This window comes from the organism of the source record quoted next, unplaced genomic scaffold (assembly GCF_019419815.1).
Source record: "Pyrus x bretschneideri cultivar Hongxiangsu unplaced genomic scaffold, Pyrus_bretschneideri_v1 Contig20, whole genome shotgun sequence".
Lineage (NCBI taxonomy): Eukaryota > Viridiplantae > Streptophyta > Magnoliopsida > Rosales > Rosaceae > Pyrus > Pyrus x bretschneideri.
Genome location: NW_025999502.1, coordinates 5,458,715 through 5,476,021, shown reverse-complemented (window position 1 = coordinate 5,476,021; position 17,307 = coordinate 5,458,715). Strand labels below are relative to the sequence as shown.

The window sequence follows — 17,307 nt, the reverse complement described above, 5'->3', positions numbered from 1 at the left end:
ATCATCTATGAAACAAACTAAAAATCACAGTGCAAAATCTTGCAAACGAACCAATCCATCGAGTGTTCGGTAACGTTACGCTTCCAAAGATAAAGAGAATTACAAGAACCATCGTTCAATGCGGACAAAATACTCATCGACAGAAAAGAATACAATCATCTCGGTTTATAATTCGATTAAAAGGAGTATTGTGAAAGGCCAGAAAACAAAGGGGGAGCGAAAATGCCTTCTGCTTTCTCCTCTTTGTTTCTTTGGTAGAGAGTCCCTATAGATGTACAAATAATTAACTAAATTTTCTTTAACTGACCTTCGTGTTCTTGCATTAATCAAATATCCGATGAAACTCCTTGTAGACAGATTCGGCTTTGTAATGAATCTGCCATCCAACCGAAAAATCATGCCAAACCTCGAATGCAAATTGTGCCTGCAATGCCTTTATATAATAGTCATCACCACTTGGTCGCAAAAGGAAACAATAGAAAGAAAATATAAGCAAAATACTTGAATGAAATTATTAATTTTTGTAAAGACATTCCTATTTTGAAAAGGTTAGCGAAACTGAAATCCAACTGATAATGGAAATTATTAATTTTTGTAAAGACATTCCTATTTTGATCATGACTATAGGCCATGATCAATGCTACATGTTTAAACACGGGGGCTAAAATGTCTATGGTTGTGTAACCTGGTGATTTCTTTGTTCTTTTTCTTATTTTTGATGAAACAACCGGTGGTTAAGTAAGAACAAGTCTTCTACAAAGTTTAGAACTCGCTACTTTATCAGAACACACAAACACTGGTAGGTCTAGTAGAAATTGTTTTGAAGTTCTCCATGTCAAGACTAGGACGACTCGAGAGTTACATAAAAAGCATGCGCAAACACATGCCCGCCATGCATGTGCAGTCCTATCTATTAGCACGATGATCTTCAAACCAATAATGGAGGTAGAAAAGGTATATTTTATTTCAGTAATTACCTGTACAATAGATGTATCAAAATAGCTCATCATGAACCGCCTAGCAGTACCTTCCGTGGGTCAAGTTGTCCACTGCAGTAACTGGAAGGGACAGCAGACAGTTCCTGCCTTCCTCTCCATTCTTCACCAGGTTTCAAAGTAATAGGCTTTTCCACACAAGCAGCCTGGACACACAGCATATGCTTGTACTCATCATCCCCCAAATCAGTAATTGCCTTTGCTTTCTTATCCCACGGATTCCAGACAACTGCAACGGAAAAGGACAATCTGATTAACACTAAAGATGACTTTTGTTTCGTACGCCCGTAAGCCCTTTAATGAAACACGCAGACCTTCCACATTTACTCAATTGACTTAATATCTAGCATGGATAAGACAGATGGCTTCTTGTCAATTCTTTTAAAAGTCTAAAAACCTCATAAAAGCATGTCTAAAACTGCAGATTTTCTTCATAAATTCCTTGACATAATAGTTTTGTAGCAAAAGAAATTGACTGATCAAAACTCACCAGCATCTGGAAGCCCGTCCTTCCGTAACACAAATGTTCTCTTCCTTTCATGGTCCAGAATAGCAATTTTTGTAGGCGTGCTGAGATAAACTTTGTCCACCTTGACAATAAAAACCATCATTTAGCAACAAATAAACATAAATAAGAACCAAAACAACAGTGGAAAACATCAATCCTTCAAACATTAACCTCAGACTCAAATGTTATTGCATCCCCTTGCTCAGTAAATCGCTCTCTATTCTTCAGGTTATCCAGATAATCCCGTGTCTCCAGTCCTTCTACCCGCACTTCACTATATAAAAGCAACATGACAGTCAATGCACAAACACAAGGAACACTTTACAGAGAAGGATTGTTTTGATGCAGAGACCCCCCAAGACACTCTGTACCATGGATTATTTTGATGCATAAACAACAGAAAGGAAAACTTTCCAGCCATGGATTAGACGCACATAGAGGCCTCCAATGGGATGTATACCATGTCTGACATGATTCATCCATAGGTATGCATTAAACAGGTCTCTCACACGGAGTAGAGATGCCAACTATGAAATTCATCTATGGAATATCCAAATTCGAATAATACTTTACTAAATTCTGTCAATTAAACTATCTACTGCTCTACTACTTATTAAGAAAACAGGGACAAATACTTTCAAAGGAAGATGGAATAAACACCGTCAGGAAAACACCAGGAATTTGCCATTGAATCATCAGTAAGCAATGGACCTCCAAAACGTCTACTGCCATATTTCAAGAGAAAGGTTTCTCATGACTTATGTAGTTTATTTCTCATTACAAAATTTCAAAACAGGGACTTCCATAATGTTATAAACCCATACATGATATGCACTCATACTTGCATACACAGAAAAATGTGTGATAAATTTCCCCTGAAATTCTTTAATATTATTAGACAATATATTCAGATTAATTGGCTACCAGAATATGTCTTGCAATGTTTAGAAATGGATGTTACTGTAACAGATCAAAAGTCAAAACTTAAACATATCGAATGAATGTTACCCTAACATATCATTTTATCCCTTCCATTCTCACAATCTGAAATCTGACAGGAATTACAACTGGTATTTAAAAATATATATATATGGCTTATATAATGCTTAAACAACAGCAAAGACGGCGAGCAATATAATAGCATATGTCTACAATGCCTTCCAGTTCTTGTCAAAGAAAACCATGCAGGAACGCTAAACTATTTGATTTAAACAATTCAAACAACGGCAAGAAATTGTATTTTTAAACCTGATATCAGTTACAGCCAGATAGGTGTGATAGGCAAATGTGAATGTAAACGACTTTCCATCAGTGTTTGTATTTCGGATGCGAGAAGTCAACATCAAATCCCCTCCTGGTCCCAAAGTTACCCTAAGGCGAAATTCATATCTGCAAGTAATTGCTATTACATCATTATAACCAAGCAATGCAAAACAGAGATCCACTGAATAATTAGAATTCAACCAAACAGGTATCCAGCAATAAAAAATATGAATAAGAGGCGTTGACATATTTAAAATCTAACACTTCATAGACCATAGAGTAGTATTTTAATTAACTGGTTGTGCAAGATAGCCCCATAACCATATATGACGTGTATCTGTATGTGGTTGTGTGTGTGTGTGTGTGTGTGTGTGTGTATGTATACACGAGCACAGAGTTGACAATTGCCTGTTCCATCCACCAGGAAGAAATGGCACGCTACCTTACAGCTTACGTAAACATGCAATTATCAACTTTAAGTAAAATACCTATGAGGCCAGATCTTTGCATCCTCTTCAGAAGGTTTGAGGATTAAATCAATGAAAGCCTTGTTACCGCTGTTTGTTGGGAAAGGCGGGGGATTGTGATCAATACTCCAAAGCCTATTCCTTGCAAATCCATGTTGTTCAAGAGAACCATGACTTCCAAACTGCATATGAACACTATTTATGTTCAAAACAAATAGAAAGGAAAAGTAACCAAAGAATGAAAGTAGAGATAATCGATAAAGGACACCTACTTGAGGAAAACATATTGGGATTCCGCCACGGATAGCCTTAGGAGACTTATAAGTAGCCTGCAAGAAGCAAGAATTTATATTAGAAAAGGTGGGAAAAAACTCACAGCTATGCTAGATCAGTAAGCATTACCTACTGAGACCCAATATTAGACATGGGTGGTGGAACTGACATAACACATAGCAGACATCTGTATGATTCTCAACATCCATTCTCCAAATTTCCATCATCTGAGTTTGGTTCTTTTAATTATATGTCCTCTCAAAGCTACAAAGGTCTCTCTGTTTTCTACTCATAATAAGCCTGGAGTACCCTGATACGGCTGCAACAGGATTATTATGCAAGCCTCCACAGTCACACAAACACATCTTCCTACTGCAGCAAGACTATGTAACATTTCACCATACTTCACGTCTTTCCAAAATCAGTACCATTTTCCACACCCCCCATAGCCTTTTCAATTTTTTCTCATTGTCTTAGAGCTTTACAGAAAAAAGAGAGGCAAGAGACAACGAAGGAAACAATTTGTCAGAGAAGGAGGTGGAGGTCTGAAGTGTCATCATTGATTATTTACTTCCCTCAAATATAAATAGTGACAAATGGACTTTATTTATAGTTTACAAAAGGGAAAGGAAATAAAAGGTCACAGAAAAATAATTGGTGAATGGGAAGTAGCATTTTCCAAAGCCACCCAACTTTCAATTTTCTGTAGCTTTTTCTTATTTTAAAAATGTGCCTTCCTTTTTTTTCAGTTCGCACATATGCATGCAATCAAAATATATCTAAAATTGTATTAGCAAAAGGATTTAATATAATTAGTCTACATAGTTTGCTCTATAATAGCATGCTCCATGACCTTTACCAAATTACAGAGTTATGGGCTTTATTCATTTATCACTCCCACTCCCTCCTACCTGTATACTTTCAAAGATAATGAGAATATAACACTGGCCTAGAATTTGATCCAACTTTAATTGTTTACTTTTTCTTATTGTTTCCTGAGAAGATATTTTGACGTAGATCAAAGTAAGCAAGAGATAAAGGAATTCAAAAGACAAAATAAAGAATCTGTATCTGTCATAATCACAATGTTACAATTTTCAACCACTACAAGTTAAAACCTCCATAAAGGCATTAACATCCAACCCTAGAGAGTTAGGATAGCATCAAATATCAAGCACCTTTATGACTGCAACCCTACATAGGACATAAGATAATCTGGGCAACATACTGAAATCTTATACCTTGCTACTAACGAAAAGCAAATCTTCCCCATATTCATTTCTCCATGATGTAACTTGACCCCCATACAAATATACCTGTTTCAGAAGTATAAACAATGTTTATCAGTAATCTTTCTGTCAAACCCATGAACTGTTGCACAAAACAGAGAGAGAGTACCCAGAGAGACTCAAGGTAAAGCCCAATATTTGAAGATTACATAAGATTGAATAAGGAATACAATAAATAAAAATTCAGTACTACATCAATCTAGTCAAGGAAACACAATACTTTTTCTTCTAAATAACGAAATGATAAAACTACACAAGGCAACATTGTCAAGATAAGATTAGTGGTGCTATTTGACATGTCCTCCAGCATGTTAGCAAATCCGTGAAAACCTGCACATGCTCACGCACTAGCATAGGAACACAAATAGAGAACAGAGGCCCAGGAAATATTCTTCTGTGGGAAATTTGAAATAAAGAGTATCAACAACGAAGGGGTTAGAGGGACACATAAGTAAAAGGCACAAGAACTTTTATTTGGCCTGAAAAGGTACACAAATTTGTATATACCTGCACATCACAGGATAAAGAAGTAACTGGTAATGCACACTCTTGTTAAGCAAGAAAACTTCAAATTAATTGGACTACTATCCTTTTACCCCTCATGATTTCCTTTTTATTTCTGTACATCTTTTTCGTTTGTTATTTATCGGATGAAAACTACTAATAGAAGCGGTGTCTCACGTATTTGTATACCCGAGTACACTGCAGAGAAACTAACGAGGCATTCAACAAAATCCCATAACCCACTAACAGATCAATAATAGCACATTTTATTGCCAAAAAAAGAACCTATCCTGAATTGAATACCACAACACGTTTCAAATCATTTGGCTATTAAGGACACAAAAAACTGAACCCAGAAGCCTATTCTGACCTGGCTGATCATCATTCTTCATCACAATGAATCCCAGTAGGAATTCCATCCCACTATAACTTGGGTGCGATGTCACAACTCAAAGTAGCACACAACTAGTGCCAAGATGTACTTGAAATATAAATAACAAAAAGAGTATTCAAAAGTATAATACACATGGAAAGAAGAAGATTAGAACAACCGACCGCTCATCTAACGAACAATTACCTCGCAGAACTAATAAGAATTTTCAAAAAACCGAAGCTAATCATAATTAAGCAAAATGTCTAAACAGTTACACAAACGCAAGAAAATGGCTACTGAAATCAAACATTACTAGATTGAAAATTGAAATTCAATTCTTCCTTTCTGATTCTATCTGTTATTGTTCATGGAAATTGTAATGCCATCAATACGGACAAAGCTCATCCTATATCCAACAAAACCCAATAAATTAAAAAATCCGGATACAATTTCACATGAATTAAATTGAAAATTTGGTTCGAAATTCTAATAGACAGAATCCACCAGCATTCCCTAGACAAAGCAAAGGATAGAGGAAATAATCAAGAAAAAAATAAATCAGCGACAATAAAAAGAGGAAAATCAGAATCAGAAAACGTTGAAGAAAATGAAAAAGCATCGGAGAAAGAGAAGGGTCGGTGGTGGGTGGTACCTCCGCGGAGGAGCCTCGAACCTCTCTGAGAACAACCTTGTCAAGACCATTCGCGCCCTTACAGTGCTCCACAAACACCCTCTCTCTCTCCCGGACGCCGGAAGACATCTCTCTCGCTTTCTCTGTCGCTCTGCAATTTTGTAACTATATGCCTCCTTCCGTCCCTCGTATATAATATTTTTTCAGTTGGGTTGGGAAATCTTTATATTTTATTGGGTGATTTTGCGATATTATCCTACTTTTTTTATCTTTCGGTCCAAAGTAAAGGGTAATCTGGTATATTCAAGACTATTCTCATAAAAAATAAAAAAAAATAAAAAAATCTTTCGGTTTCCTTATATTGTTTTTTTAATAAAAAAAAAACTCTTTCCATTTGGAACCGGATTCCCTCCGGATCCAAAAAATATGAGCTTAAAAATCAAATGATCCGGACCATTGAAATTTGATTTAATGGTTACGAACAGGGGTCCCTCTAAAAGTTATAATAATTGTAGTTATTAGATCAAATTTCAATGGTCTGGATCATTTGATCCTTAGGCTCAGTTTCTTTGGGTTCAGAACGGATTTGGTTCCTTCCATTTGTTATAACTTATACTGATTTGGATCCTTTCCGAAACTTTACATGAGGAGCATGCGAACCAGTTAATTTTAGTTGTTGGTAATAAATCGTTCAAGTAGTATTATTTCTCTACATTTAGAAGTAAAATTAATTAAGTTCAAATCTTATAAATGATGAGTTCAATTTTTATATTATCTACGTGGGACGGGATGAACTTAAAACACTTCCACCCCTTTCAAATCTCATAGGGATAGTGGATTAATTCAGCTCCCCCCTTCCAAAATTCCTCCAGCCCCATTTGTATCCATTGGGCTATTGGGGGACCCAGTTAAGCTGATTCAAAAATCGACTGCCCTAACTCCTAAGCCATGTGAAGTAAGATTAACGTCAACCAAAATTAAAAAAAAATTATAAAATTTAATAAAAAGTTATAGAAAATTAGTTGAAAATACAAAAAATATAAGAATGAATTAAAAATACAAAAAATTATTTTTTTTCCATAAATACCTAATCATGTTCTTCCACTTTACATCACATTTCAATATTTTCAAATACTTTCAATCAATATTTTATTATTATCCAAAATTAAAAATAAAATTATCTTTTATTATTTTATAAATAATAATAATATTTAAATACCAATAGCCTAGGCTATTTAGTTTAGGGGTAGAAATGCACTTGGATTATTACTATTCATTAAAGATAATTATTGCTTACTTGGGTGGAAGTTTAGGTATGGAGATGCATTGGGCAGTTACTCTTCACTTGAGAGAGATTGAATTGTCTATTGCCCAATGAGCTTTTAGGGGTGGAAGTGCTTCTAGCCTCACAATGAGTTAACAATAATATGATTCAAATTCGCCTTTGGCAAGAATCCAACTTAAGACATCTCACTTATAGGAGAAAATAAATACTACTAGATCGTAGTATTAAATGACACGAATGACGAGTTTGAAACCAATTTATTCCTTCCACCACTTAATGTAAATATATTGTGTTAGGAAAAGTATTTAAATAGTTCATATTACTGTTGGAATCGTAAAGTATATTCAACTCAATATTATAACTGAGCATATAGGCGTACTTTAATTGCCTATGCAGCCAATTCAAGACCGAGTTAATTCTCACCAAATTTTGCTCTAATACAAAGTTCCATTTTTCCTTTATAAAAAGAGGACAAGCTGACGACTTTATAATAGCAATCTACCTTTACGGGATTATAAAGATTCACAGAGATATTTTATATTTCTATAGCCATCATCGTGTAATAAAACAAGCAAATCGTGAAGATTTAAATGTTGAGTTAGCCTTCATTGGAATGAGATTTGAGTTAGACTAAAATTGAGTAGGTCATATGGTCTGATTACCATGTAGAAGTGGGCATCATATCAGCTATGTCAACAACTAACAGACGCCAATACGTGAACACAAAAGTGGTTTAATTAATTTGCAACTAGTGGATTGCCTCAAGTAGATAAGGCTTTCTTCTACAACCTATTACATGCTGGATTCAACTCTTCTCTTTTCTATAATTTACATGAATGTAGTGAAGATTATTTACAGTTTGTCAAAAAAATAAGATAGCATAATTTATTAGCATTTTTTTCAGCAACAAAAAGTTAGGTGGAAGGGAAGCTATCACATCCCAGGGCCAGTCCATGCCACAAGTCTTTTGAAGGACTTACAGAGGGGTCTTAGCCCTATTTTTTGGTTTTTACAGAGTGCTCATCAAGGAGAATTGCAAGCAGCGAGACTCGAACCTAAACCTTGGTCTAACAAAGAGAATGATCCTTACCAACTAAATCAACTCTCGTTGGAAATTTAATAGCATTTCAATATGGTAGGTAGTTAAAAAAAATAAAAGTAAAAACGTTTTTTCTCTTCTTAAAAATGATCCTTGTTGTTGGCCTATTTTAGTGAGCGAAGAGGAGAGGGTGCGGCACATGGAGAGAGAGAGAGAAAAACAGAGAGTTGGGAAATTTTTGTGAGGATCTTTTTCATCACTTGTGCCTTTATTTATAGTCGACATAGCTTACTTGCCCTATATGTTAGGCGAAAGTTTATAGGAAACATCTAGAAGATAATCTTAAACACAGTCTATCATGATCAACAAAATCACATTCCTAATTAAATTAGAACTTCAACACTTCCACTTGAGTGTGTATTACTCAAGTAATCGGTGTATCAGATTTCCATGGATGATCTAGAAGTAGTTGATGAAGTCGTCTCGTTTAGTTGACATATATAGCAAATGTAAGTCTCAAATAGGGGAATGCATATAAGAGTAAGTCTCACAAAATCTGGTTATGGTAAAACCCAAGATGTGACAAAACCCATAATCTAAGAAGAAAATTGAGTCAATGCAATATGTCAACACTTAACATTTTCAGGATAAGTAGGAAGCACAAAAAGGTATGACCAACACAGAATGGGTGCATCATCAAAATCTCATTAGGCAACACAATCCCAATGGGATAAAATGATTCTGATCGAAAAAAAGGTACATTAAGGTCAAATGAATATATTTCAAGACATAGTTTCACTGAGTTTAACAAAACTTGTCCTGAGAACTACAAACATTGCAATTCAGATAATTTACACATACCAATTTTTCAAACAAGCTTCTAAAAATTTGACTTTGGTAGTGACTTTGAATAAGCTTCTAATAATTTACCCATAGAGAGAAGTGGTTACCACCTCCATAAATTGCATATTCAATTTTTCAAAAACTACTAAATTGATAAGGTAGCAGCATGTTATGATGTCCACTACGGGGAATAGGTCTCCTCGCAATCAATCCTAGAGAATTTAAAGAAGTCTTGCGCAATGAGGTTGCAATGCTTCATTCTTCTCACTATGCTTCCTTATGAAAACCGATTTGTAGCCAACTAGCTTCACATTTGGTGTTAAAACTGCAGGCCAAAAAACTTTGCATTTCGTTTTGCTAAAGAATCAAGTTTGAATAAGATTGCATGTTTCTAGTTAGACTAATCAGTTCTACGGCGATGTTCATTAACAAAACGAGGCCCGATTTATTTTTTTAATTTTAAAATTTTAAATTTTCATTTAATTGAAAAGAAAACTCTTTTAGTAACTACTTTAATTTTGGTTTTTATTTTTCAAAATTGAAAGCCAAATTTTGGAAACCCTAAAAACTGATTGTACAGTTACAAAACGAGTTTTTAGCCAAATGAAATGGTTATTAAACAGTTGCGAAGTTTTTTAAGTTTTCAAATTTAGGCTTACCATTTTCAGTTTTCTATTTTATTTTATTTTTCAAAATTGAAAACAAATTGTTATAAACAGCTGCAACTTTTTATAGTTTTTTCAAGTATGGCTTTCAGTTTTCATTTTATTTTGTTGAAAAGTGAAAACAAAATGGTTATCAAACAGCTCCAAAGTTTTACATTTTAAATTTAAGTACCAGACATGTGACAGCCCATCCCGGACTTTTCGTATCGAAGGGGTGAAATAATGGTTTTGCCTTTAGTATGTTTGTTTCGTTGTGTGGTTATTTTTGGGCTTTGGTTGGTGGAGTTTGGACCACACACACACACCACACTCATTTCCTCTCTCTCTCTGCCCTATCCCGAGCCCCTCTCTCTCTCCCTTTCCTATCCTTTTCGTACGAACACCACCCAAAACCCTTGAAATCTTCACAGATCGAGGAAACAAGTTACACAGTTGTGCTCGTGAGGTCCTTAGGAGTTCAACCATACCCATTTCAGGTAAGGATACCTTTGTTTTCACATCGAACACGGGATCTCCCGATTTGGTCACTGTTCATGCACAAGTTAATTCTTGTGTTTTTGGGAATTTCAAGCTTGTAGGAAGCTTGGTGAGGTCTTTAGGAGGCTCGGGGTGGTTCGTTTAAAGGTTTTGGACATCGGGATCGTGAGTTACAGGTTTGGCCGAAGTTGGTGCTGTTTTCTCCGGCGAGATTCCATGGGTTTTAGTGCTTGAAAGTGGTATCGATTTGTTCATCTTGTTGTAAGCTTCATTTTGGTACCAATTTTGTGAAATTTGGTTGAAAAACGAAGAAGATACAAAGTTTTGAATTTTTCCCGGTTTTCCGGCGTCGGAGGTTGGCCGAAGAAGACGACGGAATATTCCGTCAGTTTGGACGGAATATTCCTAACGGCGTTAACGGAATCCGTCAGAGTTAACGGAATATTCCTGACGGCGTTAACTGACGCCGTCAGTGTGCCAGACACGTGCCTGCGCATGGGCAGCGCATGTGGCCGTGCCTGCGCATGGGCAGCGCATGTGGCCGTGCCTTGGCCGGCCCGTGGGGGCGCATGCGTCGTCAGAAAATTATTTTAAAAATACGGGGATGTTCGTGAGGATGAGTAGATCACGTTGGTGTATTCATACACCCCATTTGAGCATTGTATGAGAAGTTATTTCGTAATGTTGGTTATGTGCTTTAAAATTAACGTATTTATAGTTGTTTCGCATATTGTCACATCTCGGCCCGGGGCGGATCACTTCCCGGGCCCGCTCCACCACCGTAGCACGATATTGTCCGCTTTGGGCTTACCATTCCCTCACGGTTTTGTTTTTGGGAACTCACGAGCAACTTCCCAGTGGGTCACCCATCATGGGATTGCTCTAGCCCCCTTCTCGTTTAACTTCGGAGTTCCTACGGAACCCAAAGCCAGTGAGCTCCCAAAAGGCCTCGTCCTAGGTAAGGATAGGAATATACATATAAGGATCACTCCCCTGGGCGATGTGGGATGTTACAATCCACCCCTCTTAGGGGTCCGACGTCCTCGTCGACACACTCGCGACCAGGGTTAGGCTCTGATACCAAATTGTCACATCTCGGCCCGGGGCGGATCACTTCCCGGGCCCGCTCCACCACCGTAGCACGATATTGTCCGCTTTGGGCTTACCATTCCCTCACGGTTTTGTTTTTGGGAACTCACGAGCTCGCTTAACTTCGGAGTTCCTACGGAACCCAAAGCCAGTGAGCTCCCAAAAGGCCTCGTGCTAGGTAAGGATAGGAATATACATATAAGGATCACTCCCCTGGGCGATGTGGGATGTTACAATCCACCCCTCTTAGGGGTCCGACGTCCTCGTCGACACACTCGCGACCAGGGTTAGGCTCTGATACCAAATTGTCACATCTCGGCCCGGGGCGGATCACTTCCCGGGCCCGCTCCACCACCGTAGCACGATATTGTCCGCTTTGGGCTTACCATTCCCTCACGGTTTTGTTTTTGGGAACTCACGAGCTCGCTTAACTTCGGAGTTCCTACGGAACCCGAAGCCAGTGAGCTCCCAAAAGGCCTCGTGCTAGGTAAGGATAGGAATATACATATAAGGATCACTCCCCTGGGCGATGTGGGATGTTACAATCCACCCCCCTTTGGGGTCCGACGTCCTCGTCGACACACTCGCGACCAGGGTTAGGCTCTGATACCAAATTGTCACATCCCGGCCCGGGTGGGATGATTCCGGCCGGAGCCGATATGTCGCTTTGGGCCCACCACGCCCGCGGTTTATTTTTGAATCACACGAGAACTTCCTGATGGTCACCCTTGGGAATTAGTTGTTTATTCGGAGTTCTACGAACCCGAAGCAGTGAGCTCCAAAGGCCTCGGCAGGTAGGATATATACATATAAGATCACTCCCGGGCATGTGGATGTGCACTATAGGTGAGACCTCTCCTGAGGACGAGCGCAGTCACTCGAGGCAAGGGGTTACGACCCTTCTACATACCAGTGAGTGGGCTTTTGGTTTTTCCGTATATACCTATATACTTATGTTTTTCCCAGAAAGTGAAATGAAACGTTTATACGTTTATACGCCATGCATTATGTTTGCCCATTTAATTATGCATTATTAGTTGCATATATATATGTGTGTTGGTGTTGCGGACACACATGTAAGTAACAGGTAAGTTATGATTTATGTTTATGTTTAGTAGTGATTTGAGATGCATAGAGAACTTATAACCTGCACCCCCGGTATTAGTGCTCCCTCCCAGAGTTGGGCACAGTCCTTCACGTGATGTTCACCTCCCGCACCACACGCTCATCTTGGATCCAAGTTAGGTGCACAATCCTATCGTACAAACCACTTTAGGTGGTTTCGACTCGTAGGTGACCCGCGATTATTCGCCTAGTCTTCACGTGATCGTAGCACTTGAGCGTACTTATTATACACCCAGTCCTGTCGTACAGACCACTTTAGGTGATTCCGACTCGTGTACAGGTATAGTTAGTGCGTTGGAGATTTGAGCTCTAGATTCAGCTGTACAGGTCACGTTAGGTGACTCCGGCTGACAGATTATATGGCATGGATTGGAATTACCTGAGTACTTGCATTTATTTCGAGGCATTTGGCATGGCATATTTCTGAGCATGACTTATATATATATGTATATATTTTATTTTCTGGGAGGTATATAGGTTTTACGGCGAGGGGTTAGAACTTTGTTTATGAAATGATTTTTGAAAAGCTTTGTTTTTACCCACTCACGCTTTCTGTTTTGCGCCCCTCCATGTTCTAGTTCGGCTAGCGCTTTTGTGGCTCCCCAGAGGATTTTCCCGGCTTATCTGACAGATTATCACCAGTGTAGGACCACATTTGGGTGTGTTTATTTAGTGTTGTTTCTCCCGGACTGCATTAGGTCTTCCGTGCTTTGAACTTTGTTTCTCACACTTACGCTTACACATGTATGGTATTACTTTGTGTATAGCTGGTTTTTATTTATTCGTACTTTTATTATTATTTATTAGCTTCCGCACTATGCACATGGTTACGTCACTTCCACGTGACGGCCAACATGCCTTGATCTCGGTCGGGGTGTGTCAAGACATATTTGTACTTTTAATTTTCTTTCCCAAAATATCATTATCGAATAAAACTATAATTTTGTAAAGAACAAATTTATAATTAAAAATCATTGTGTAAAACAATAACAAAGAGACCGTAAATGGAAAAAACTTATGACTGCAGACGGCAAAAGCTCCTGACCACAGTAAGTCAATCAACCTAGACTCCTCTTGTGGCCTTTGTTACAAATAGAAGGGTGGGAACTAATAGGTTGCTTAGCAACTTCTGGTGATCTGACCCACAACGACAATGGGTTGTCCAAAACCAAAAGTTGGTTTAGTTTCAAAATTGATTTCAATTCCTCAAACGACAATGGGTTAATCCATTGAAAATCAAGAAAAGTAGAAAATCAAGCTCTGAATTCAGAACCATTGAAAAGTTTGCAAAGAAAAATGGAATGCAATGAACAAATTTTATTGCTAAAGCGCTTTGTTTCTTGCAAAACAATGCCAAAATTGATACAATCAACTACAAAAATGACTAACTCCAACACTAGAAACTAATTAACACAATACAACTGAAAGATGCACACATTTTTCGCAGCTTATGTGTATCGTTTGTCTACCAAGAACAAATTTCAATCACCTGCTTGCTTTACCATGCGATTCTTCTTCCTTATTCTAAGATCATGAACCACATTTTTCTTGCAACTCAAGTCAGTCTAATGCAAGTTAGAGAATAAACAGTTACCAAAATTGTAGTTATAAATGAAGCACAGTCAACGGAAAACCTTGCAGGACTCCCAGATGGGGTAGGAGCAACAGATGTTGTACCCTGTAAAGTACTTTCTGAGCTGGGTGCAACATCTAAACTCGATGGTACGTCGGATGCTGGTGAATTTGTTGATGGAGCTTCGCCTTGATTTGCTGCTTTGGGTGTTGTTGCATTTGAAGATGGTGGCGTTTCCCCTTGCTTTGGTGCGCCGGGTGCCGTTGCATTTGATGCTGGTGGAGTTTCCCCTTGCTTTGGTTCCACGGGTGCTGTTGCATTTGATGCTCGTGGAGCTTCCCCTTGCTTTGGTGTGTCGGGTGATGTTGCATTTGATGGTGGTGGAGCTTCGCCTTGCTTTGGTGCCTCAGGTACAGGGCTGCCAGATGGAGCCTGGACTGGTGCAGCAGATCGTGCCTTACCTGGGGTTGAAGAAGGCGAAGGGGTTGGTGCTATAAAGCTTGAGGGGAGTATTATATTGCTAATTTGCACCACTGATATATAGGAACGTTCATCATTAGCAACATCTCGAACAACCACTGCTTGGTCAGAACCAGCAGTTGAAACAATTGTGATTGTGTCCCCATTTGTAACATTCACCAAGCCTTGTAGGCCACTTGGTCGGTCAATAACTTGGAGCAGTGTTTTTATTCGAATTGTCTGTGAAGCAGGTAAATTGTAGAAACTTTGGACGGTGTAGTAGTCCATGATAACATGTAGGCTTAATACCTTTTTCTTGATCTCCATGGGTTTGTCGACTAAAGAGGCCATGGCATCATTGTTGACCACGAAGACTGTCATGGTTTTGCGTTCATTGACTTGGTTAGCAACTTGGGTTTGAGTCAAGTAGGTGCTAAAGAGGCTAAAATCCAGGTTGTTGCTTAGAATTTTGGTGATGTCAAAAGGACCTGATGGTGGTGAAGGAAGAGGGGAAGGAGATGGTGCTGAGGTTGATGGAGAAGGAGATAAATGAGATGAAGATGGTGCTGGCGGAGAAAGAGATGGAGATGGTACTGACGGAGAAGGTGAACTATTTAAGTCTACAGGAACAATTAGATTGCTTAATTGCACGACTGATAGTTTCAAGTTCTCCGTAAATATATCTTTAACAACCTTTGCTTTCTCAGAACCAGCAGCAGAAACAATCGAGACTGTGTCCCCATTTGTGGCATTCAACAAACCTTCAAAGCCAATCGATTGGAAAGTATCTTGGAGTAATGTTGTCAATTGAGTGGTTTGGGAGTTAGGGAAGCTTTTAAACTTATCAAAGGTATAGTAGTCCATAACAACGTGGAGGCTTAATAACCTTTTCTTAACCTCGTTTGATTTTCCAACTAAATAGGACATGGCAGCGTTGTTGACCACAAAGACTGTGATGGATGTGCGCACATTGATCTGGTCACAAACTTGGGTGTCGGTCAGGTAGCTATTGAATTGGCTGAAATCTGGATAGTCATTTAGAATTTTGGTAATATTGAGAGTTGATGAAGTAGGTGATGAAGGAGGAGAGGACGGAGAAGGTGAAGGTACTGACAGAGAAGGTGAAGGTACTGACGGAGAAGGTGAAGATACTGATGGAGAAGGTGATGAAGATGGTGAAATAAAGCCTGAGGGCATTATTACCTTGCTAATTTGCACCACCGATATATAATAATTTTCATCAGAAGCAATATCTCGAACTATTGATGCCTGGTCAGAACCAGCAGCTGAAACAATCGAGATTGTATCTCCATTTGTGACATTCATGAAACCCTGTTGGCCACTTGGTTTATCAGAAGCTTCAAGCAGTGTGATTATTCGAGTGGACTGCGAAACAGGCAAGTTGTGGAACTTCGAGATGGTATAGTAGTCCAGTACAACTTGGGTGCTTAGCACCTTTCTGATCATGTCCATTGGTTGTCCTACTAAAGAGTACATGGCTTCATTATTGGGCACGAGGATCGTAAGGGTTCTGCGTTCATTGATCTGGTCACAAACTTGTGTTCGGGTTAGGTAGTCGTTGAATATACTGAATTCTGGGTACTTGTTTAGAATTTGGGTGATGTTAAACATGGATGATGAAGGGGATGGAGAACTAGTTGATGGAGAAGGTGATGAAGAAGGTGTTGATGGAGAAGGTGACGGGGTTGGAGAAGGTGATGAAGAAGGTGCTGATGGAGAAGGTGACGGGGTTGGAGAAGGTGATGATGGAGAAGGTGTTGGAGTTGGTGAAGATGCTGATGGAGACGGTGAACTACTTAAGCTTGAAGGCAAAATTAGATTGCTAACTTGCACCACTGATATCCTATAAATGTCATCAGGAGAAATGTCCCGAACTACCTCCACTTTTTCAGAACCGGCAGCGGAAACAATTGAGACAGAGTCCCCATTTGTGATGTTCAAGTAGCGTTGTTGGTCAAGAGATTCGAACAGTGTGGTCACTTGGGTGGTCTGTGATGTAGGCAAGCTTTTGAACTTGGTGAGGGTATAGGATTCCAGAAACACGTGGATGCGTATTACCTTGTTGATCACGTCCATTGATTTTCCTACTAAAGAGGACATGGCAGCATTGTTGACAGCTAAGACAGTCATAATTCTATGTTCATTGATCTGGTTGCAAACTTCGGTTTTGGTGAGGTAGTCGTTGAAGATGCTGAAATCAGGGTACTTGCTGAGAACGTCCGTGATGTTATATGCAGACGATGACGAAAAGAAAACGAAAAGGAAAGATAGCAGGAGGTAAGCAACGGGTGCATTGAACTTTTGTAAATACATTTTGAGATTTGATTACAGATAGAGGAGCGAAGTTCAGACAAAGAAAGAAAGAGGTGCCTACGAGTGGGTTGAAAGATGGATCTATTTATATGTGTTTGAGGAAGAGTGAGTCTTT

At 38.8% G+C, this 17,307-nt stretch overlaps 2 protein-coding genes across 3 annotated transcripts; both read right to left on the bottom strand.

Moving 5' to 3' along the window:
* Positions 1–63: 63 nt before the first annotated feature.
* LOC103945403 (putative glucose-6-phosphate 1-epimerase) lies at positions 64–6,503 on the bottom strand. 2 transcript variants are annotated; one of them, XM_009355966.3, is made up of 9 exons: positions 6,325–6,503; positions 4,748–4,822; positions 3,506–3,562; positions 3,255–3,415; positions 2,752–2,892; positions 1,675–1,777; positions 1,486–1,585; positions 978–1,224; positions 64–433 (listed from the first exon to the last, which is right to left on the bottom strand). In XM_009355966.3, the coding sequence occupies exons 1-8, from the start codon at positions 6,430–6,432 to the stop codon at positions 1,007–1,009; spliced, it is 963 nt and encodes a 320-aa protein (XP_009354241.2). In that variant the 5' UTR covers positions 6,433–6,503; the 3' UTR covers positions 64–433; positions 978–1,006. The 2 variants fall into 2 exon arrangements, with proteins under 2 accessions (XP_009354241.2, XP_009354242.2); XM_009355967.3 differs by having other exon boundaries at positions 64–424.
* Positions 6,504–14,164: 7,661 nt separating this feature from the next.
* LOC103960268 (fasciclin-like arabinogalactan protein 10) lies at positions 14,165–16,521 on the bottom strand. The gene has a single exon (XM_018650627.2). It carries the CDS (start codon positions 16,488–16,490, stop codon positions 14,382–14,384), a length of 2,109 nt encoding a protein of 702 aa, XP_018506143.2. The 5' UTR covers positions 16,491–16,521; the 3' UTR covers positions 14,165–14,381.
* Positions 16,522–17,307: the final 786 nt, after the last annotated feature.